General features: G+C 51.7%; 1 protein-coding gene across 1 annotated transcript in view; it reads right to left on the reverse strand.

Annotated features, from left to right (window-relative positions):
• Positions 1-11,279, reverse strand: part of LIMD1 (LIM domains containing 1) — an 88,310-nt gene extending 77,031 nt beyond the window's left edge. The window contains exon 1 of the mRNA XM_023231308.3: positions 9,784-11,279. Within this exon, the coding sequence (XP_023087076.1) occupies positions 9,784-11,194 (1,411 nt within the window). The 5' untranslated portion in view covers positions 11,195-11,279. The remainder of the gene's footprint in view (positions 1-9,783) is intronic.
• Between the last annotated feature and the right edge of the window lie 6,895 nt (positions 11,280-18,174).

Raw genomic sequence — 18,174 nt, forward strand, 5'->3', positions numbered from 1 at the left:
TCAACCAAAATTTGGTTATGGGCTAGGCATGGTGGCTCATACCTATAATCCCAGCACTTTGGGAGGCCAAGATGGATGGATCCCTTGAGGTCAGGAGTTCGAGATCAGCCCGGTCAACACTGAAAAACCCCGTCTCCACTAAAAATCCAGAAATTAGCTGGCCAAGGTGGAGTGCGCCTATAATCCCAGGTACTTGGGAAGCTGAAGCATGAGAATTGCTTGAACCTGGGAAGCAGAAGTTGCAGTGAGCTGAGATATTGCCACTGCACTCCAGCCTGGGCAACAGAGCGAGACTCAGCCTCAAAAACAAAACAAAATAAAACAAAATTTGGTTCTAGCACCTCTGCACACAGCCTGGGGTTGCTCCTGACCCCCAGACAAGGCATCTTGCTCACACCCAAGGGAAGTATTGGTTGGCGCACCCCTACCTATGCCTGCGGCACTTGGGGATGTCACATAAGCACCCCTGAGGGCATGGTCCACTTGCCCTAACCCACACCCCTTCAGAGGAACGAAAGGCAGCCCATGTGCCTCTGAGCCTCTGGGGCTCTGTCCACTGCCCTGCAGGGAGGCACTTGTGCAGGCACAGGCTCCTAGCCAGAAGAGGAAGCTTGGAGACAGCCTCTCGTTGCAAGAGTGGCACCCAACTCCTCCAGTCGGCAGGCACACCTCCACACTCTGCCTTCTTTGTTGCTCCTGGAATGGCCCTGGCTCCACCAGAGTACAAAAAGACCTCAGCCTTGAACTACCCATAGCCACAGTAGCCCCTGAAGTTTCTTCTTTGTTAGAAAGGAGAAACTTACAAGAGCTAAGAGGCAGCACAGCACAGTGGTCAAAATCTCCAACTCAGCAGCCAGACTCAGCAAAGCTACTTCATAAAAGTACTAGGCAGGCCACTTAACCTCTGTGTAGCTCAATTTCCCCGTCTGTGAAATGGGGATAATAAAGTAGGGTTGTTGGGAGGATTGAACAACTTAATACAGGCGAGAAAAGCATAAGAAGCGCTTAGAAAAGTGTCTGGCAGAGAGAAACTGCTAGACAAATTTTAGTAAAACTGTCTCGGAGGCATAACCCCAGCTAAAAATCTCTTATTCCACCTTCACAGCCTAATGGAAGTCCCTCCACTCCTTCAACAGGCATCCACAAAGCCCACAGCATGTGGGGCACTGGGACAAAGAAGGGAGACTGGCCCAGACACTGCTGGGCCTGAGGCCACTATCCTATGACAAATGATCCAGCAATGCCCAGGGTGCCACAGGATCCCACGGAGAGGACTGGGTCATGCCAGCACAAACAAGGACAGTGAGTGCCACAAACCAGAGCTCCCAGCTGCCCCCTGCCCTAAGGATGACAAGTTTAATTGGAATGAGCGCCTCAAAAGGCCTGCAGGGTTGGTGATCATCATCGTACCAGTGGCTTGCCAAGTGTGGTTGTTTCCTAAAGGACACCTTTAGTCCTTTCTAATCTCACTTTAATCGGATGCACTCTTCCAAGCAAAATGACCTCTAGCTCAGTAAATGATTCTACATTTGGCCAGAGATCCAAGAATCACAGTGCCTGATACATTCTGTATCACTAACGGGCTCAGCCACTACCTTTGTACTGGATACTTCCTGCAGACAATCTTAATGCTGATTATTCTAAGGATGGCAGGGACATGAGTGATTCATGTTTCTTCTTTAATTGTATGTATTTTCCAGAATACCTAAGGTAAAAATGATTACCACTTACAATTGCAAATGTAACCATAACTAAAAATAAAAATTGTTTTTTAATTCTGTGAAGGTCTGGGAAGGGGCTGGGATGCCAGGCCGCTTGGCCTCTGCCTTTCCAGGCTCTCTGCTACTGCCAACAATATTGCTGCCCAGTCCCTGTTACTTGGTTAGCTGAAATCCAGGCATCTAATTATACCCAATGCCACTGTCACAGGACTTTGGGCCAGGAAGGACCCTGAGACGTCATCTTGGCTCAACAGAGCCAGAGGGATTTGCCCAACATCACACCCCGAGCTCGTGCCTGTAATCCCAGCAGTTTGGGAGGCTGAGGTGGGAGATCACTTGAGGCTGGGAGTTCAAAACCAGCCTAAGCAACATGATGAGACTCTGCCTCAATTTTTCAAAAGAATGCACACAGGCTGCCCAATGTCTAAAGGACTGGGCATCCCCATATCCCAGGGTGTGCATCTGCAGGGCCAGACAGATTGGAGTCTCGAATGTCACTGCTAAATGTTACCAGCAGAATCAGAAATGTACTTCCATGTCACTGGAAACCTGGATTCAACTGGTTCAAATTATGGCACATCTCCAAAAGGCATTCTGGTGGCAGTCCCCAGGTCATCACATCTAGTCATGCCAGTCACTCAGACACAGCCACATGGCTATTGACCTTCTGTCACTTTCTTCCCCTTTGGCACTTGGTTTGGGTTTAATGAAATGCCTGATATGGGAGGAGGCTGGTTAGCCAGTGCCTCTGGGAAACACAGGCAGACCTCCGTCCTGGAATTCTGGAGGGGCTGCTTTATTACCAGACTAGCCCATGTTATTTCCTTTTATGTAAAAAATGCTCAATTTTTTAATCTAGGCTAGAATTCAGCACCATATTTCAAGCATCTATTGCTAATAAAGTCTGATAAATAGTAATTAAAAAGTCATGAAGGGCCAGGTGCGGTGGCTCACGCCTGTAATCCCAGCACTTTGGGAGGCAGAGGCAGGCGGATCACCTGAGGTCCAGAGCTCAAGACCAGCCTGGCCAACATGGCAAAACCCCGTCTCTACTGAAAATACAAAAATAAGCCAGGCACGGTGGTGTGCGCCTGTAACCCCAGCTATTCAGGAGGCTGAGGCAGGAGAATGGTATGAACCTGGGGTGGCGGTGGCTGCAGTGAGCCAAGATCGCACCACTGCACGCCAGCCTGGGTGACAGAGCAAGACTCCATCTCAATTAAACAACAACAAAAAAAGGCCAGGCACGATGGCTCACGCCTGTAATCCCAACACTTTGGGAGGCCAAGGTGGGTGGATCACGAGGGCAGGAGATCAAGACCATCCTTGCTAACACGGTGAAACCCTGTCTCTAATAAAAATACAAAAAATTAGCCGGGCGTGGTGGCAGGTGCCTGTAGTCCCAGCTACTCGGGAGGCTGAGGCAGAAGAATGGCGCAAACCCGGGAGGCGGAGCTTGTAGTGAGCTGAGATTGCACCACTGCACTCTAGCCTGGGCTACACAGCGAGACTCCATCTCAAAAAAAAAAAAAGAAAAAAAAAGGTCATGAAGACGAGGAGCAGCTCAGTGTGCAAGAGACTGTCAGATGGAAGGGCATCTGTAGTCATATAGACAGGACATATAGACATGCAGATAGGACATCTGTAGTCATGCAAATAGGGCATGTAGGTACGTAGATAGGACATCCACATGTTCCTTGCTTGGACTGCTCATTTAACCCTGTGCATTGCCAGGAAAGTAAAATCAGGTGAGACAGGCTCCCTGGCCCTGGTCAGGGCAGGGCCATTCTCAGGAGGAGTCACACCTGTTTTCAGGCTCCCAGGCTAAGGTGGGTCTGCCACTGCAGTTTTCTGGGTTAGGATACTGCTGAAAGGACATCCACCAAGGACAGAAAGACTAAACACAATGCCAACCTTTCCTCTCTCCCTGCTGGTGAGGAGCAGGCCTGTCCATTCACTTCCTGGGTACAGGAGACCCTGGAACCTTCTTATTCTTGCCTTTCCCACCCCTTTGGTCGTGACGAAGTCTGTCAGAGCCTTCTCCCCAAGTGAGCAGAATGTGGCTCTCTCTTGGTTAGCTTTAGCAGTGACAGATCACCCAGGCCCACCCACAGCAGGGAGGGTGAGCACGAGGGCTTCAGGTCCAGGGGACACAAAAGTCCACAGTCCAGGCTGGGTGCAGTGGTTCACGCCTATAATCCCAGCACTTTGGGAGGCCAAGGCGGGGGGATCACGATGTCAGGAGATCGAGACCATCCTGGCTAACACGGTAAAACCCCATCTCTACTAAAAACATATATATATAAAATTAGCCAGGCATGGTGGCGGGCGTCTGTAATCCCAGCTACCTGGGAGGCTGAGGCAGGAGAATGGCATGAACCCAGGAGGCAGAGCTTGCAGTGAGCCAAGATTGCGCCACTGCACTCCATCCTGGGCGACAGAGTGAGACTGTCTCAAAAAAAAAAAAAGTCCACAGCCTGAAATGTGGGGGAAGGAGGCATGGAAAAGGCAAGGAGGCTACAAATGCTCCCTACAGCACTTGGGTGTAGAGTGAATCTGGAGGGGCAATAGAAGGCATCCACTCACATGTGAGACCACCTGGTCCCACCATGCAAGTGGTCAAGCAGAAGGAAAATCCCAACTGGTGTGGGAGCACCACTACTGGTACCCACATGGTCTTGAGCAAGTCACTTAACCTCTCTGGCCTCAGCTTCTCAACTGTAAACAAAGAATGGTGCCTACATCAAAACTAAGTGTGCAGGTTAAATGCCAATAATGTCCACAAAGTGCCCGGCACACCGCTGGCACTTGACACATGGTAGCTATTATTAGAACCATAATGCCCAAGTCACCCGCTCCTACCTACCCTGAGAAGGGGGAGGGGCTGTGGTGACGCTGCAAAGGCCCTTCGATGGAGAGGACAGGGGAGGGCGCAGCTGCTGGGGTGCAGCAGGCAGGTGGCCTCCTGTCAGCCCCTGGGGAGACTGCCCCAGCTGCACAGAGCTGCCTTGCCCAAAGTCACCATCTTCCTGGGCAGCCCACAGCCAACAGCTGATCCCTGAGGGAGTGTGAAGGCTGGGCCATGTCAGGCCAACTAGGATGACCCTAAAGGACTTTTCCAGCTCCCAGGCTCCCTGTAGGGTCAGGCCCCAGCAGCTCAGCTCTTTTCTAGCCACTCCTGATTCCTTCTCCACTTTACACAGGTGGGGACCCCAAAAGCACCTTTTAATAAGCCCTTGTATGGTAAACTCTGTCTCAGTCAGCTTCCCAGGAAACCCAGCCTATGACAGGTGGTTTATTTGTGGGGTTTTTTTGTTTTTGTTTTGAGACAGGGTCTTGTTCTGTCACCCAGGTTGGAGTGCAGTGGCATGATCATGGCTCACTGCAGCCTCACCCTCCTGGGCTCAAGCAATCTTCCCACCTCAACCTCCCAAGTAGCTGGGACTACAGGTGTGCACCACCACGCCTGGCTAATTTCTGTGTTTTTTGTAGAGATGGGGTCTCAGTATGTTGCACAGGCTGGTCTTAAACTCCTGGGCTCAAACAATTCTCCTGCCTCAGTCTCTTGAGTCGCTGGGATTACAGGTGTGAGCCACCACACCCAGCTTGTGTCCTTTTTCCTTAGAAAGGGAGAAGAGGACCAGTGTGAGGAAGATAGGTGGATCACATGGAGAAGACAGTGGGGCACAACTAACAAAGGCACGGTGCCCTCTGCACCCCACCTCTGCAGTGTCAGCAGTGGTACTAAAACAGAAGCCACACTGCACTAGGTGGTATAGGCCAGGAGCAACGCCTAGAAGACCAAAAACCCAACGCCATGGACAGAGAGACACAAAGAGGCCACGGGGGCATGGCTGGAGGAGGAAGCAGGCCCAGCAGAACAGGGAAAGAGACACACCTCTGTAGGATCTTATTTTATTAAACCCACAAAGATCAGCCATGGAAAGTGCCAGGAGAGTTTTCGTGGCAAGTTAATCAGTAACTGGAAACTGGGCATCTTGAGACTCTAAGGGCTTACAGAGGTGGCAACAGGGATTCACAAGCTCTTCCCACAAAGTCAAATACCCAAAGGGGCACCTTTGACCTAGGAAGGGGACCAGGCTAACCCAAACATCTACTTTGCTTTGCTTTTGGCCTGAGTGGCATCGCCTGTCATGGGGACTTCTGTCACTCTGACTCTCACTGCCAAGCGCTCTGCACCACTAATCATTCTTCTATTTGGAAGTGGAATCTAACCATCATTTAACAAATGTAGCATGTTGGGTAGACAAAATCTTTCCAGTAATAGCAGATGTAGGGGAGGGAAAAGTATCTGCGGGAGTGAGCCCCTCAGCTGTCCAGCCTCCTCAGTAGCCTGACAAGGGAGGAGCGGTCTGGAGGAACACGCGGTCTGTTCAAGGTCCCTACACAGGGCCAGGCAAAGAATGCCATTGCTCAGACCGAAAGACTTCCTCTGCCCCAAGGGAGGTCGCGGAAGAGCAGATGGAAGCTCTGCCACCAAAGCAGGCATGGGGCAAACCCTCTCCTACACAGCTGGCAGCTCGGTCCTGGCATGAGTGCTGCAGGGAGCAACCAAGCCACACCTAAAGGACACAAACCACGCAGCCCCACAGTCCCACTCCTGGCAGCTGATCTTGCAGCTACGCCTGTCCCTTGTAGATGGGTACATTCCAAAGGCCCATCAGTGAGGGCTGCTTAAGTGACCTTAGGTGACCCGGGCACATCGCACAGCAGCCACGTATAGCCAGCTCAACACATGCTGACGTAGAGCCACTGCGGAGACGCTGTGCAGTGGAACGGCATGCCACCACTGGGGCTGGCAGAAACACATATGCTCATTACACCCAGGACACTCGACCAGACAGGCTGGGAAAAGAGGCTCGGTTTCACTGTGTGCGCTTGCTTATCTGTGAAGTTTATATAAAACATGAATAAAACACACGATTCCATTTCTAAATGAAATTCCAGAATAGGTAATGCCACAGAGACAGAACGCACATCGGTTGTTGCCAGGAGCTGGGGGGAAACAGGGAGCAATTGGGTTAGGGGTATGGGGTTTCCTTTTGGGTTGATGAAAACATTTTGGAACTAGACGGAGGTGTTCATTGTACAACACTGTGAATGTATTAATATTAAACAACACTGAATTGTTCACTTCAAAATGGTTAATTTACCTTATGTGAATTTCATCTCAATTAAAAATAAAAAATAAAAATAAAAAAATAAAATAGGCTTCCAAATCTCTGCTTGGGAGACAGTTTGGCAATGCTGGTTAGACGCGTGAGCCCTGAGGCTGAACTAAACTGTCAAGCTCAAGCCCCAGCAGCACCCAATATGATCTGTGACACCGCCAGTAATTTAATCTCCCTGAGCTTCCATTTCCTCATCAGTAAAATGGGCATAATGGCAGAACCAGCTTCCGAGGATGCTGTGACCAGTCAATTCAATAGTCAGCACCAAGTGTTCAGTACAGTGTCCAGCACAGACCAGGGCTGTAGGGCCTCTGTGCTTGCTGTCTGCTCTGCCACGAACACCATTTCCCCGGGAAAACACATGGTCCAGTCTCCTGCCTGCCTTTGCTCAAATGCATCTTCTTGGTGGGACATTCCCTGGTCACCCAATTTAAAACTGGAAATCTCTCTGCCACCCCCAGCCCCAGGGCTCCATTCCCTTTCTCTACTTTGATTCTCTCCTTAGTACTTGCTTATTTACTTCATTCGCTCCCTGCCTCCTTCTACTACATTGGGGGGAGGAGAGGTTCCTGTCTGTCCTGTTCACTATGTATCCCCAAGATCTGGAACAGAGCATGGCCTCAAGATAGGTGCTCAATAAATTTTAATATATGCTGAATGGATGAGTAGCATTAGCTAATACCGATGCTCTGATGCACGGCATAAACTTGCATCCCAAGATAAATAAAACTGCTGTTTGTGTTGTCCAATGAGCTTGAAATTTACAACTAAACAAAAGTTTAAATTAAAAGACGCACAGTATTTCCAGCTAACTATTACTCCCAAACGTCGGAATGTGCTGAGGAGGAAAGAGTTCACGGTGAGATGGTGCCATGTGCTTTAAAAAATAAACCAGTAGGCCGGGCACAGTGGCTCACACCTGTAATCCCAGCACTTTGGGAGGCTGAGGCAAGAGGATCACTTGAGCCCAGGAGAACAGCCTGGGCAACCTAGAGAGGATGCCCCCACCTCCACGCCCCCTTCCTCCCCCGCTTCCTCCTAAGTAGTCCTAGCTACTCAGGAGGCTGAGGTAGGAAGATGCCTTGAGTCCAGGAGGTCTAGGCTGCACTGCACTCCAGCCTGGGCAACAAGGCAAGACCTTGTCTCAAAATAAATAAATAAATAAAAATAAAGTTAAAAAAAGCCGTAAACAGTTACCCTGACCTCAGCCTGCTGAGTATAGGGTGAGAACTGGCTCCCACGAGGTTCTCATGAGAAGCAAAACACAATGCTACCATAAGTTGCACACATCCAGCAGCCCAGTGCCTCAGACCCTGGTCCCTCAAAGGACCTTGGGATACTTGTTCATTCACGGAGAACAAGGGTAGGCTGACAGCAGTAAGCCAGCTGTCTTCCTCTCCCAGGGCCTTCCCTGTCCCTGCCCTCCATTTGGCAGAGCTGCTACCCCAGCAGAACGCAGGCTATGGGGAACACGTGAGCTCAATTATTCAAAGTTAAAAAATGAAAAACCCCTCCGATTCTCTACGAATAGGCTGTCTTTCTAGTTAGCTCTCCTATGAGACAATTAATCATTACTCAACAGAAAGATACAGCTACCACTAAACCCTGTGCAAAGAAAAAAAGTTGAAGCTAGCAGTCTCCAAGAGTTTGTGGTTTTAAAACAGAGAATAAAACAAAACTTGCAAGTTTGAGTAAAACCAGGAAGACACATTTTCCATCCTAGTTTGAGCCATGGCTGTGGTGCTACCTGGCTGTTGGCTGTTACCTGGGTGTGGGCTGGGTTAGGAGGCTCACGGTGCATGCAGTAGGGCTCAAATCTCGCCACACAGCAGGGTCACAGCTTGCTGGGTCCCATCCCACAGTTTCTGATTCAGTAGGTCTGGGGTGGGGCCCAAGAACTTCCATTTCTTATCAGTTTCCAGGCAAAGGGATGCTCCTGATCCAGGGACTACACTTAACCACTGCTCTGGCCAGGCGCGGTGGCTTACGCCTGTAATCCCAACACTTTGGGAGGCCGAGGCGGGCGGATCACAAGGTCAGAAGATTGAGAACATCCTGTCTAGCACAGTGAAACCCCGTCTCTACTAAAATAAATAAATAAATACAAAAAATTAGCCAGGTATGGTGACACGTGCCTGCAGTCCCAGCTACTCAAGAGGCTGAGGCAGGAGAATTGCTTGAACCCAGGAGGCGGAGACTGCAGTGAGTCAAGATTGCGCACTGCACTCTAGCCTGGGCTACAGAACGAGACTCCATCTCAAAAAAAAAAAAAAACAAAAAACAAAAAACAAAAAAAAAAACCACTGCTCTACAAGTCTTTCATGGTAGTGTTTGACCTGCCTCAACTGCACACGAGTACCCACCTACACACAGACACACATACACGGCAGTCAAGAGCACCTGCCTCAAATCACTGGTCCCTCCAACAGCCAGAACAACCAGATCTGCCCAACCAACTACAGACTGAATGCTCAGGGGTACCTTCCCCCTAAGAAAGCTGGTCTCATTCAAGTCCTGCATGAGCCTGTCACTGCAAGAGGCTCTAAAGTCACACCCAAAACCCTTGAAATCCAAAGTCACAGCATTTCTCTTTTCTGAGAGCAGTCACGAGCAATCCCACACTGCTGCACCCTTCACACATGGGTAACCCCAGCTGCAAGGTCCGCTTTCTGCCCCAGGATGCTTTCAAGTTTCTGAATCAGAAAAAGCAGCTGAAAGAGGAAGCCCAAAACAAAAAACAGAAAAATAAAAAAACAGGCCACTCAAGGAGAGGTAGCTACAGCCTACAGCATCCCTGGTAGGCAGCATGTTCCCCAACCTCAAGAACCCTATCACCCCACCATAGGCAACTCCACCAGCCTCTCACTCACCAAAGTAATCGGCCTTCGGGTGAGCATCCATCTCTCGCTCCAGACGTTGGGTGAGGGCTTCTAATTTCAACTCAGCTGCAGAGGGTCTCAGCTCAGGACCTGGGACCAGGGGCTGGCAGGGCAGCCTCACCCTAGGGGAGCTTGGGCTCTCCAGGAGCACAGGTCCCAGGCTACCATCAGAAGACCAGCCCAGGGTACCCTCTTTACAAGATACCTCAGGCAGGGTGGACATCACTGGATGGACAAGACTGGTGGGGCTGAGCTTGGGACCAGTGCCAAGGTCTGTGCAGCCAGGCTTCGGCCCCAGCCCAGGGACCGCACCCGGCTGTGAACTGTCCAGGCCAGCTGGCGAGGATGACGGGGCAGAACTGGAAAGGTAAGATTTGGGCCCATCCTGGAACCAAGGTTGGGGGGCCACATTGGGTTTGGACATCACACCTGAAACCTCACCCCCCAGCCCCGAGTTTGATCTTGGAAGACCTCCTTGCCTGGGGCAGCTCAGGGCCAGGGGTGCTGACACAGAAGGGGTCCTGGGCTGAGCAGGCCCCAGAGCTGGTGCTCCGTTCTCCAAGTTTGGGGAAGGCAGGCCAGGGCTCACCCGCTGGGAGGAGGCAGTGGACCAAAGGCCTGTTGGCTTCTCGCTGCTGCGGCCACCAATGCCACTATCCTGACCACCCAGGCTACCCTCAGAAGATCTGCTGGAGCTCAGTGAGAGCTGTCGCTGGTTTAGGGGATGGTCCCCGCAGGGTTTGGGCAGTAGTGGGTCACTCCCCAGGGAGCTAGGCCACCCACTCCCTACACTCAGGCCGATGCTGGGGGACACTCCTGGTTTGTCACCCCACTTTGGGCTTGCCAAGGAGAGGTTGTCATAATAGTCTCCGTGAGTGAGGCAGGAAGGATCCTCGCAGGGGCCTGGCTGGTGCAAAGCAGACATCTCAGAAGTCGCCGGGCTCTCCCTGGAACCACAGTCCTGGCTGCCATGCCTTGTGCCATGCAGGTATGGCCTGGATCTCTGCTCCTGCGGTGGGTACGGGGGCTGCCCAGCAGCGAAGGTGGTGACTGCCCCTGGTGCCCCTGTTGAGGCAGCAAGAGGAGGCTTGGCAGCACCATCCACAGTCAGCTTGCTGCCCACACCAACTTCCCGACGGGTCTGTGGGCCCAGGCGGCCCCCTCCATTGACAGGGCCTCTGCTCCCCCTGGGCAGGGTCTCCTCCTGCAGGAGTTGCTGCTGCTGCTGCTGGAGGTGGATTTTGGCCATCTTGGTGGCGAACACCCTGCGAGTTTCCTCAAACTCGGGGTTGTTCCCTGCACCCTTGTCCACTCGGAAGAGCCCATCCTTGGAGGCCTCATACATGTTCAGGTCCTCGATGAATTTACTGGCCTCCAGGCCCAGGTCGTCATACTTATCCATGCTGCGGACAGGTGTCCCGGCCTAGCCCAGGTGCCGTGTGTGTGTGTGTGTGTGTGTGTGTGTGTGTGTGTGTGTGTTGAGGGCAGCGGGGAGATGCTGGCGAAGGGTCGGGGCTCAAGTCCGACCCAGTACAGGTAAAGACTTCCACCTGCCTAGCGTGAAGGGCATGACCCCAGGACTTAGGAGTCCAGCCGAAGTTGAGACCTCAGCGCCAGCTGGACCAAGTTGGCTTCCAACTCCCTTTCCCCCGGAGATCTCCTTGTTGGGGTAGCTGATGGCACTTCGCTGTCCCGGGCCTGCTCAGCGGAGTTCTTTTCTCCTCTTCAAATTATAAAAGGAAAAAGAAAACAGCAAAAAAGTAAAATCACATCCTCCTTAGGCAACCAAACGCGGAAACCCACAGCAAGGCAGCAGCCGACTGGGCCGGGTGAAGCTGAATCGGCCAGGAGGGCGCCGAGGCCGCGAGTCGGACCGGAGCAAAGGCGCAGAGGCTGAGGCGCAGGTACGTCCCGGACGCTGGGTCCTCCGCTGCTTCCCCGGAGCTGCGATCCCGGCCGGCGCCTGGCGGGAGCGCCGTCCGGGACGCACGGGCGGCCGAGCAGCGGCAGGAAGTTCACGGCAGCTGGGGCTGGCGGCCCATTGTCCGATGGCGGCGGCGGATCGGCGCGCGCGGGCCGGAGGGCGGCGGGACGCGGAAGTGAGTGCGCCAGGAGCAGTCCCTGCTGCTCGCTCGCCGGCTCTGCACGTCCCGAGCCCGCGCGGGGGCGGAGGGGGCGGCCGAGGGGCGGGGACGGCGCGCGGGCGGGCGCCCAGGGGCAGGCCTGCACACGGCGGCGTGGCTGGGCCTCCTGCCCCTAGTCCTGGCTGGAGAACCCCGAGGGCTGCCCCGCAAGTCCGTCCCACGCTCTAGCACTGGGACTGCACGGGAGTTCGCCGCCGGCACCGCCGCCCCCTGCGAGTCCTGGACCGAATTGGGTGCTCCGACCTCCCTTCCAGTCTCGGGTCCTCAGCCCGGCCCCGCCCCTGGCAGCGCTGGGCGGGGTCCTCCGCTCGGAGACTGGCGGCCTGGGTAGCCTGCATGGGCCCAACACTGGCGCTGGGAGTTTGCGAGGAGTTTGGAGGATGCCATTCCTCGCTCCACTGCCTCAGTTTCCCCGGTGGAAAGCCAGCCCTGTGTGCCTTTCGAGGCCGCCACTGTCCAGGCTGTGCCCGCCGCCCGGCTTGCCCAAGGTGCACTATTGGAGAGGCGCACGGGCATGTCACCCGTGGCTGGCCCACCGTCCTCTTTGACAGATCGAGAGACTGAGGCAGAGAGGGGGAAATGCCCAGGATGTCAACGTAACCAGCAAAGTGTAGATGGGAGCCCGGGTCCTCTGAAAGAGCGGAAAAGAAGAAAGTCTCGTTGTGCCCGCGCGCATTTCACGTCCTCAGTGCAGCAGTAAAAGTAGGTGCCCTACCTAGTAGGCTCGTTATTCATAGAGGGGACCCATCTGCAAGTGGATCCGCGCGGCTCCAGGGACACCAGGCCTGACTCCTTGGCGCCCCCGCATGGCTCGGGACTCCCTATACCACTCCATATACCAGTTCCCAGGCGATTCTGGAGAGGTTTCATTTCCCACACTACAGCCATCGAGATCCTAAGGCAAATACTAGACCAGACACTTCTCTGCCTAAATCCTCAGCGCTTACCCCAGACTTAAATTGAAATCGGCCCCTTGCCGCAGCCTTCCGGGCCTGATCTGGGGATCTTCCCTCCCTCCCTGCACTCTAGCTGCAGGAGCTTCCTGGTGTCTGCCCAGAGCTTGCCCCTAAACTGAGTGGCTTATCTTTCCCATCCCTGCTGAAGTCACCTCCTCTTAGAGGCCTTCTCGGAGTGGTTCCTGTTGTTCTTTTTCAGCACCCTCTTTACTTCCTGCTCAGTTCTGGTAACTATTTATAATTATTTATTTGTTGGTTAACGTGCGTTTTTTTGTTTGGTTGGGGGGTAGGTTTCCCACTCCATTAGACCATATCTGTATGCCAAGTGCCTGGTATATATTAATAGTAGTACCTAATGGTCAAATAAGTGAATTAGTGAACCCCTATCTGCCAGAGTTGTGACAGAGAACAAATAAGACAATATATATGAATGTGCTTTATATTCTGTAAACCAGGGGTCCCCAACCCCTGGGTTACTATCCAGTACTGGTCTGTGGCCTGTTAGGAACTGAGTCGCACAGCAGGAGGTGGGAGGAGGCAAGCCAGCAAAACTGTATCTGTATTTACAGCCACTCCCCATCACTGGCATTAACGCCTGAGCTTCGCATCCTGAGGACTGCTGCGGTAAGCCCAGTGTGGTTAATAGACCCCATATCACCAGGGAGCTTGTTGAAAATGTAGAATCTTAGGCCCCACTGCCAACCTACTGAATCAGAATCTGCATTTTAATACCTCTGGGCGGTTTGTTTGCACAATAAAGTTTGAGAAGCACTGCTATAAAGCACTATACTAAAATGAAGTATTTTTATTAACAAAATTTTTTTGGTCTTTTATTTACAAGTAATACATGTTTCTATAACAATTTTGAACAATACAGACATATATAAAGTTTTAAAAGTTGCCCACCATCCCCTTTCTCAGAGGTTTAATCATAATTAAACACCCCTTAGGTACTGGGTAATACTTATTAATTACAAACTGGATTTAGGCTGGAGACCAGCCTGTCTAACAAAGCAAGACTCATCTCTACAAAAATTTTTAAAAATTAGCCAGGTGTTGTGGTGCACACCTGTAGTCCTAGCTGCTGGGGAGATTGAGGTGGGAGGATCACTTGAGTCCAGGAATTCAAGGCTGCAGTGAGCTGTGATTGCGCCACCGCTCTCCAGCCTGGATGACAGAGTGAGATGATAAAACAACTGGATTTACTCATAAACCAAGTGATTTGCTTATGACATTTCTAGAACAGTAGTTCTCAAAGTGTGGTCCTGAAGCCAACAACATTAGCATCTCCTGGAACTGGTCTAGACTAGTGCTCCCAAACTTGAACATGCACCAGAGTTCTTTGGGGAGCTTCTTAAAACACCGATTGCTGGACCCTACCCCCAGAGTTTCTGATTCTGCAGGTCTCAGATGGAGACTAAGAATGAGTGTCTCTAACAAGTTCCCAGGTAACGCCACTGATGCTGCTGGTTCAGGGACCACACTTTGAGAAACACAAGTCTAGAGTCCTGATTCCATGCTTCCCTAGGCACTGTGTGGCAGTGGCCCTTGATACACATAGGGGTGCATTTTCTTTTGGAGTGGAAGACTGGCTCACTTTGCCTGACCTCCAAATATGGCGGCTGTAGCTGACAAAGTGCTAGGAATATGTGGCCATCCCTGTGCAAAGTCCAGTAAGCTCAGAGCCAGCTTTCTGGGTTTTCAGTTTGGATAGTTGGGACCCTGGTGCAGGAGCCACAGACACCAACCAGGGCTCTTATATTTGTTTTCTCTTTTCATCCTATCTTGGGGATGGCAGCAATGGTCCATCTGGAGCAGCCATTGCTATGACGCTGGCTGCAATGGCGAGGTGTGACCAGGATTGCATGCTCCAAGGAGCTGGTAGGAGCTAGGAACAGGCAGGAGCCCCACTCCCTTCTGAGTTGGTGGGGCGGGAGCCCTGCCTTCCTAGGCACAGCTGCAGCCACCCAGCTCTGGCTGCGGACGTGGGTATCCCTGTGTTCCCAGGGACCTAGAAAGCCATCCTACCCCCACAGGCTCAGAAGTGCCTGCTCCTCCTGCCTGGCCTCTCCTGGTGTCCACTCTGATTTTGGAGCAAAGTTGAAGCTGAGCCCAGGCACTGTCGCGACCCAGTTGGGGGTGCATGCACTCAGGGCAGCAATGACATGCCAGTCCCCTGCTGCCTCGGCCCCCTTCAGACTTTGGGTGCCGATGAGCATGGGAGGGAGGCCAGGGTGGGGCTGAGGGCAGCTCAGTGCGTACCTGCAGGCACCCCTCAGCATTAACAACCTGGGTGCCATGGACAGCAGGTTGATGGCAGCAGGAGGCAATCAGGCTCCTGGGTCAAATGGGATGGGTCCCCAGTGAAGCCCCACCTTCAAGCCAGGGACGGCCTGAAGCCCAGGGGCTGGGCTGTCAGTCCTGTGGACTGGAGTGAGAACTAACGATTCTTTTTCTGGGCTTGCCTGTGGCTGCCCGTGGATCGATGAGCACACACTTCCTTCCTTCTGAAGTCTGTAAAAAAAACAGACTCCGCCAGACTCAGGCAGACAATGGAATGACCTGCCTGCAGATAGGAGCTGCCCCCTCTGGGTCTCTCTGCTGAGGGCTGCAGAGACGTCAGGGTGACCTGCCTGTGGAAGGCAGCTACTGACTGTGGGTCTCCTCTCCACTGAGAGCTGGACACTCATCAGGACAACCTGCCTGCAGAAAGGACATACCCACTGAGAACTGTTCTGCCACTCAATGAAGCTCCTTTCTGCCTTGCTGACCTTCCAGTTGTCTGCATACCTCATTCTTTGTGGACGCGGGACACAAACTTGGAGCCCGCTGGGCAAATGGGGGCACTAAAAGATCTGTAACACAAACAGGACTGAAACACGCCCCTTGCTTGCCACATTGTGGGCACCGAGAAGGGGAGAAGAGAGACGGAGAGAACAGAGAAGAAAGGAGAGAAGAGAGAAGAAAGGAGAGAAGAGAGAAGGAGAGAAGAGCTTCAGCCCTTTGGGGAGCCCAGACCTAAGAGCGCCCCAGTCCAGGGCTATGATACCCTCTTTGGGGCTCTGTGGTTCCCAGTGTCTCCAAGCTTCCAGGTATCACCTCATTCCCCAATCCCAGTGGTGGAAGTTGCTTGTGGTACGCCTGGTCCAGCCATAGCCTCGCCGGGAGCTGTGCCTGTGCTGGCACCTGGAGCTGCCTGCCCTGCCACAGCTGGCGTGCCTGGCTGTGTGCAGTGGCCAGACTCCATGCTTGCTTGCTCACACACCTCTCACTGCTCCATTGCTGGCTTACCCTTGGCAGGCATTGGATCCAGGCCGGTAGCACGAACTGAGTGCAGCCTGTCAGGCTAAGTGGGCGAAACAAGCCCAGTGGGCCTGAGCAAAACTCAGGCAAAGGCACCATTGGCCCCATTGGCCACAGAGGTTTCTGGCTAGAAAAACAACAACCCAAGTATCCTGTGACATTGGCACCTATGTGAGCCCACAATACTTGATGCCCTCCTGCCTCCCTGTATCTTGGCTTAGCTGAAGTGCTCAGCATTCCAGAAGCTTGTAGACATTACTCTCCACCCCAACTGCCATTCTAGAACAGTTGCACCATCTCCATCAACTAAACACAAACCTAAATCCACAATCCATGTATTTAAACTGGCTTGTCCTCTCTCAGTCAATGGAGCACCTTACACCGTTAAAAATTGCTTATAAAGATGGCATCCCAGCCGAGCACAGTGGCTCCCTCTTGTAATCCCAGCACTTTGTGAGGCCAAGGAGGGAGGAATGCTTGAGGCCAGGAGTTTGAGACCAGCCTGGGCAACAAGCATAGTGAGATCCCATCTCACTATGGGACAGTGCCTCACTAATAATTAATTAAAAATTAATTTAAAATTAATTTTTTAAAATAATTTTTTAAAAATTAGCCAGGCATGGTAGCACATGCCTGTAGTATCGCACCACTGTCCTCCAGTCTGGATGAAAGAACAAGACCCTGTCTCAAAAAACTAAAAAAAAGGAAAAAAAAAAAAAAAGATGGTATCCCATGGGCATCAAACTGAATAATATACCACTGTGAAAGAGTACTTAGAAATGGCCAGGAGACAAGGCCGGGCGCGATGGCTCACGCCTGTAGTCCCAGAACTTTGGAAGGTCGAGGCGATCAAGACCTTCCTGATCACGAGGTCAGGAGATCAAGACCATCCTGGCTAACACGGTGAAACCCCGTCTTTACTAAAACTACGAAAAATTAGCTGGGCGTGGTGGTGGGCGCCTGTAGTCCCAGCTACTCGGGAGGCTGAAGCAGAAAAATGTCATGAACCTGGGAGGCAGAGCTTGCAGTGAGCCAAGATCACGTCGCTGCACTCCAGCCTGGGTGACAGAGCGAGACTCTGTCTCAAAATAAAAAACAAAAAAAAAAACTGGCCAGGAGACTACTGATGTTTTACTGTTGCTGTTTAATACTTAAGAGGCAGAGGTCTTTCAAATTCTGTGCATGGCATTTAGAATCCCAGCGGTGGTTATTTAATATAGGCTGTTTTAGTCTGTTTCATGTGTGCTTGGAAACAACTTTAATATCTCAAAAGAAGGTGTTTATATTTGCATAACAGTTGTTTAAGAAGCAAAATACTGAAGTGCTAAAAAATTTTATCAGTGGGTAGGCAGAGTGTAAATGTTTTTGTTTAAGTGTTTACCAATAATGTTTTATTTTGTTTTCTTGAATGAAAACATGTTTAATATTCTATTTTACTAGTGTCTTGGTCCACTGGGGCCGTTATAGCAGAATACCATAGACTAGGTGACTTATAAACAACAGAAATGTATTTATCACGGTTTGAGAGGCTGGCAAGTCCAAGATCAAGGCACCAGCAAATTCAGGGTATTACCCAAAAATAAAATCCTAAGGCCCCCCCCAACCATCTAAATGGACTTCCTCCTCAGCCAGGGAACTCTAAAATTTAACCTGAAAGTGAGGGTCAGACATGCCTCATTACATCTCTCTGGCATTAACATCAACCCAGACCTGAAGTCTGATGAGAAACATTTACAATCTATTCTGTTTGGTTTTGTTGTTGTTATTGTTGTTTTGTTTTGTTTTGTTTTGAGATGGAGTTTTGCTCTTGTTGCTCAGGCTGGAGTGCAATGGCATGATCTCAGCTCACGGCAACCTCCGCCTCCTGGGTTCAAGTAATTCTCCTGCCTCAGTCTCCCGAGTAGCTGGGATTACAGGCACACGTCACCAAGCCCGGCTAACTTTTTGTATTTTTTTTTTTTTTTTTTTTTTTTTTTTTT

The sequence above is a fragment of the Piliocolobus tephrosceles genome, chromosome 2, assembly GCF_002776525.5.
Source record: "Piliocolobus tephrosceles isolate RC106 chromosome 2, ASM277652v3, whole genome shotgun sequence".
Taxonomy (NCBI): Eukaryota; Metazoa; Chordata; class Mammalia; order Primates; family Cercopithecidae; genus Piliocolobus; species Piliocolobus tephrosceles.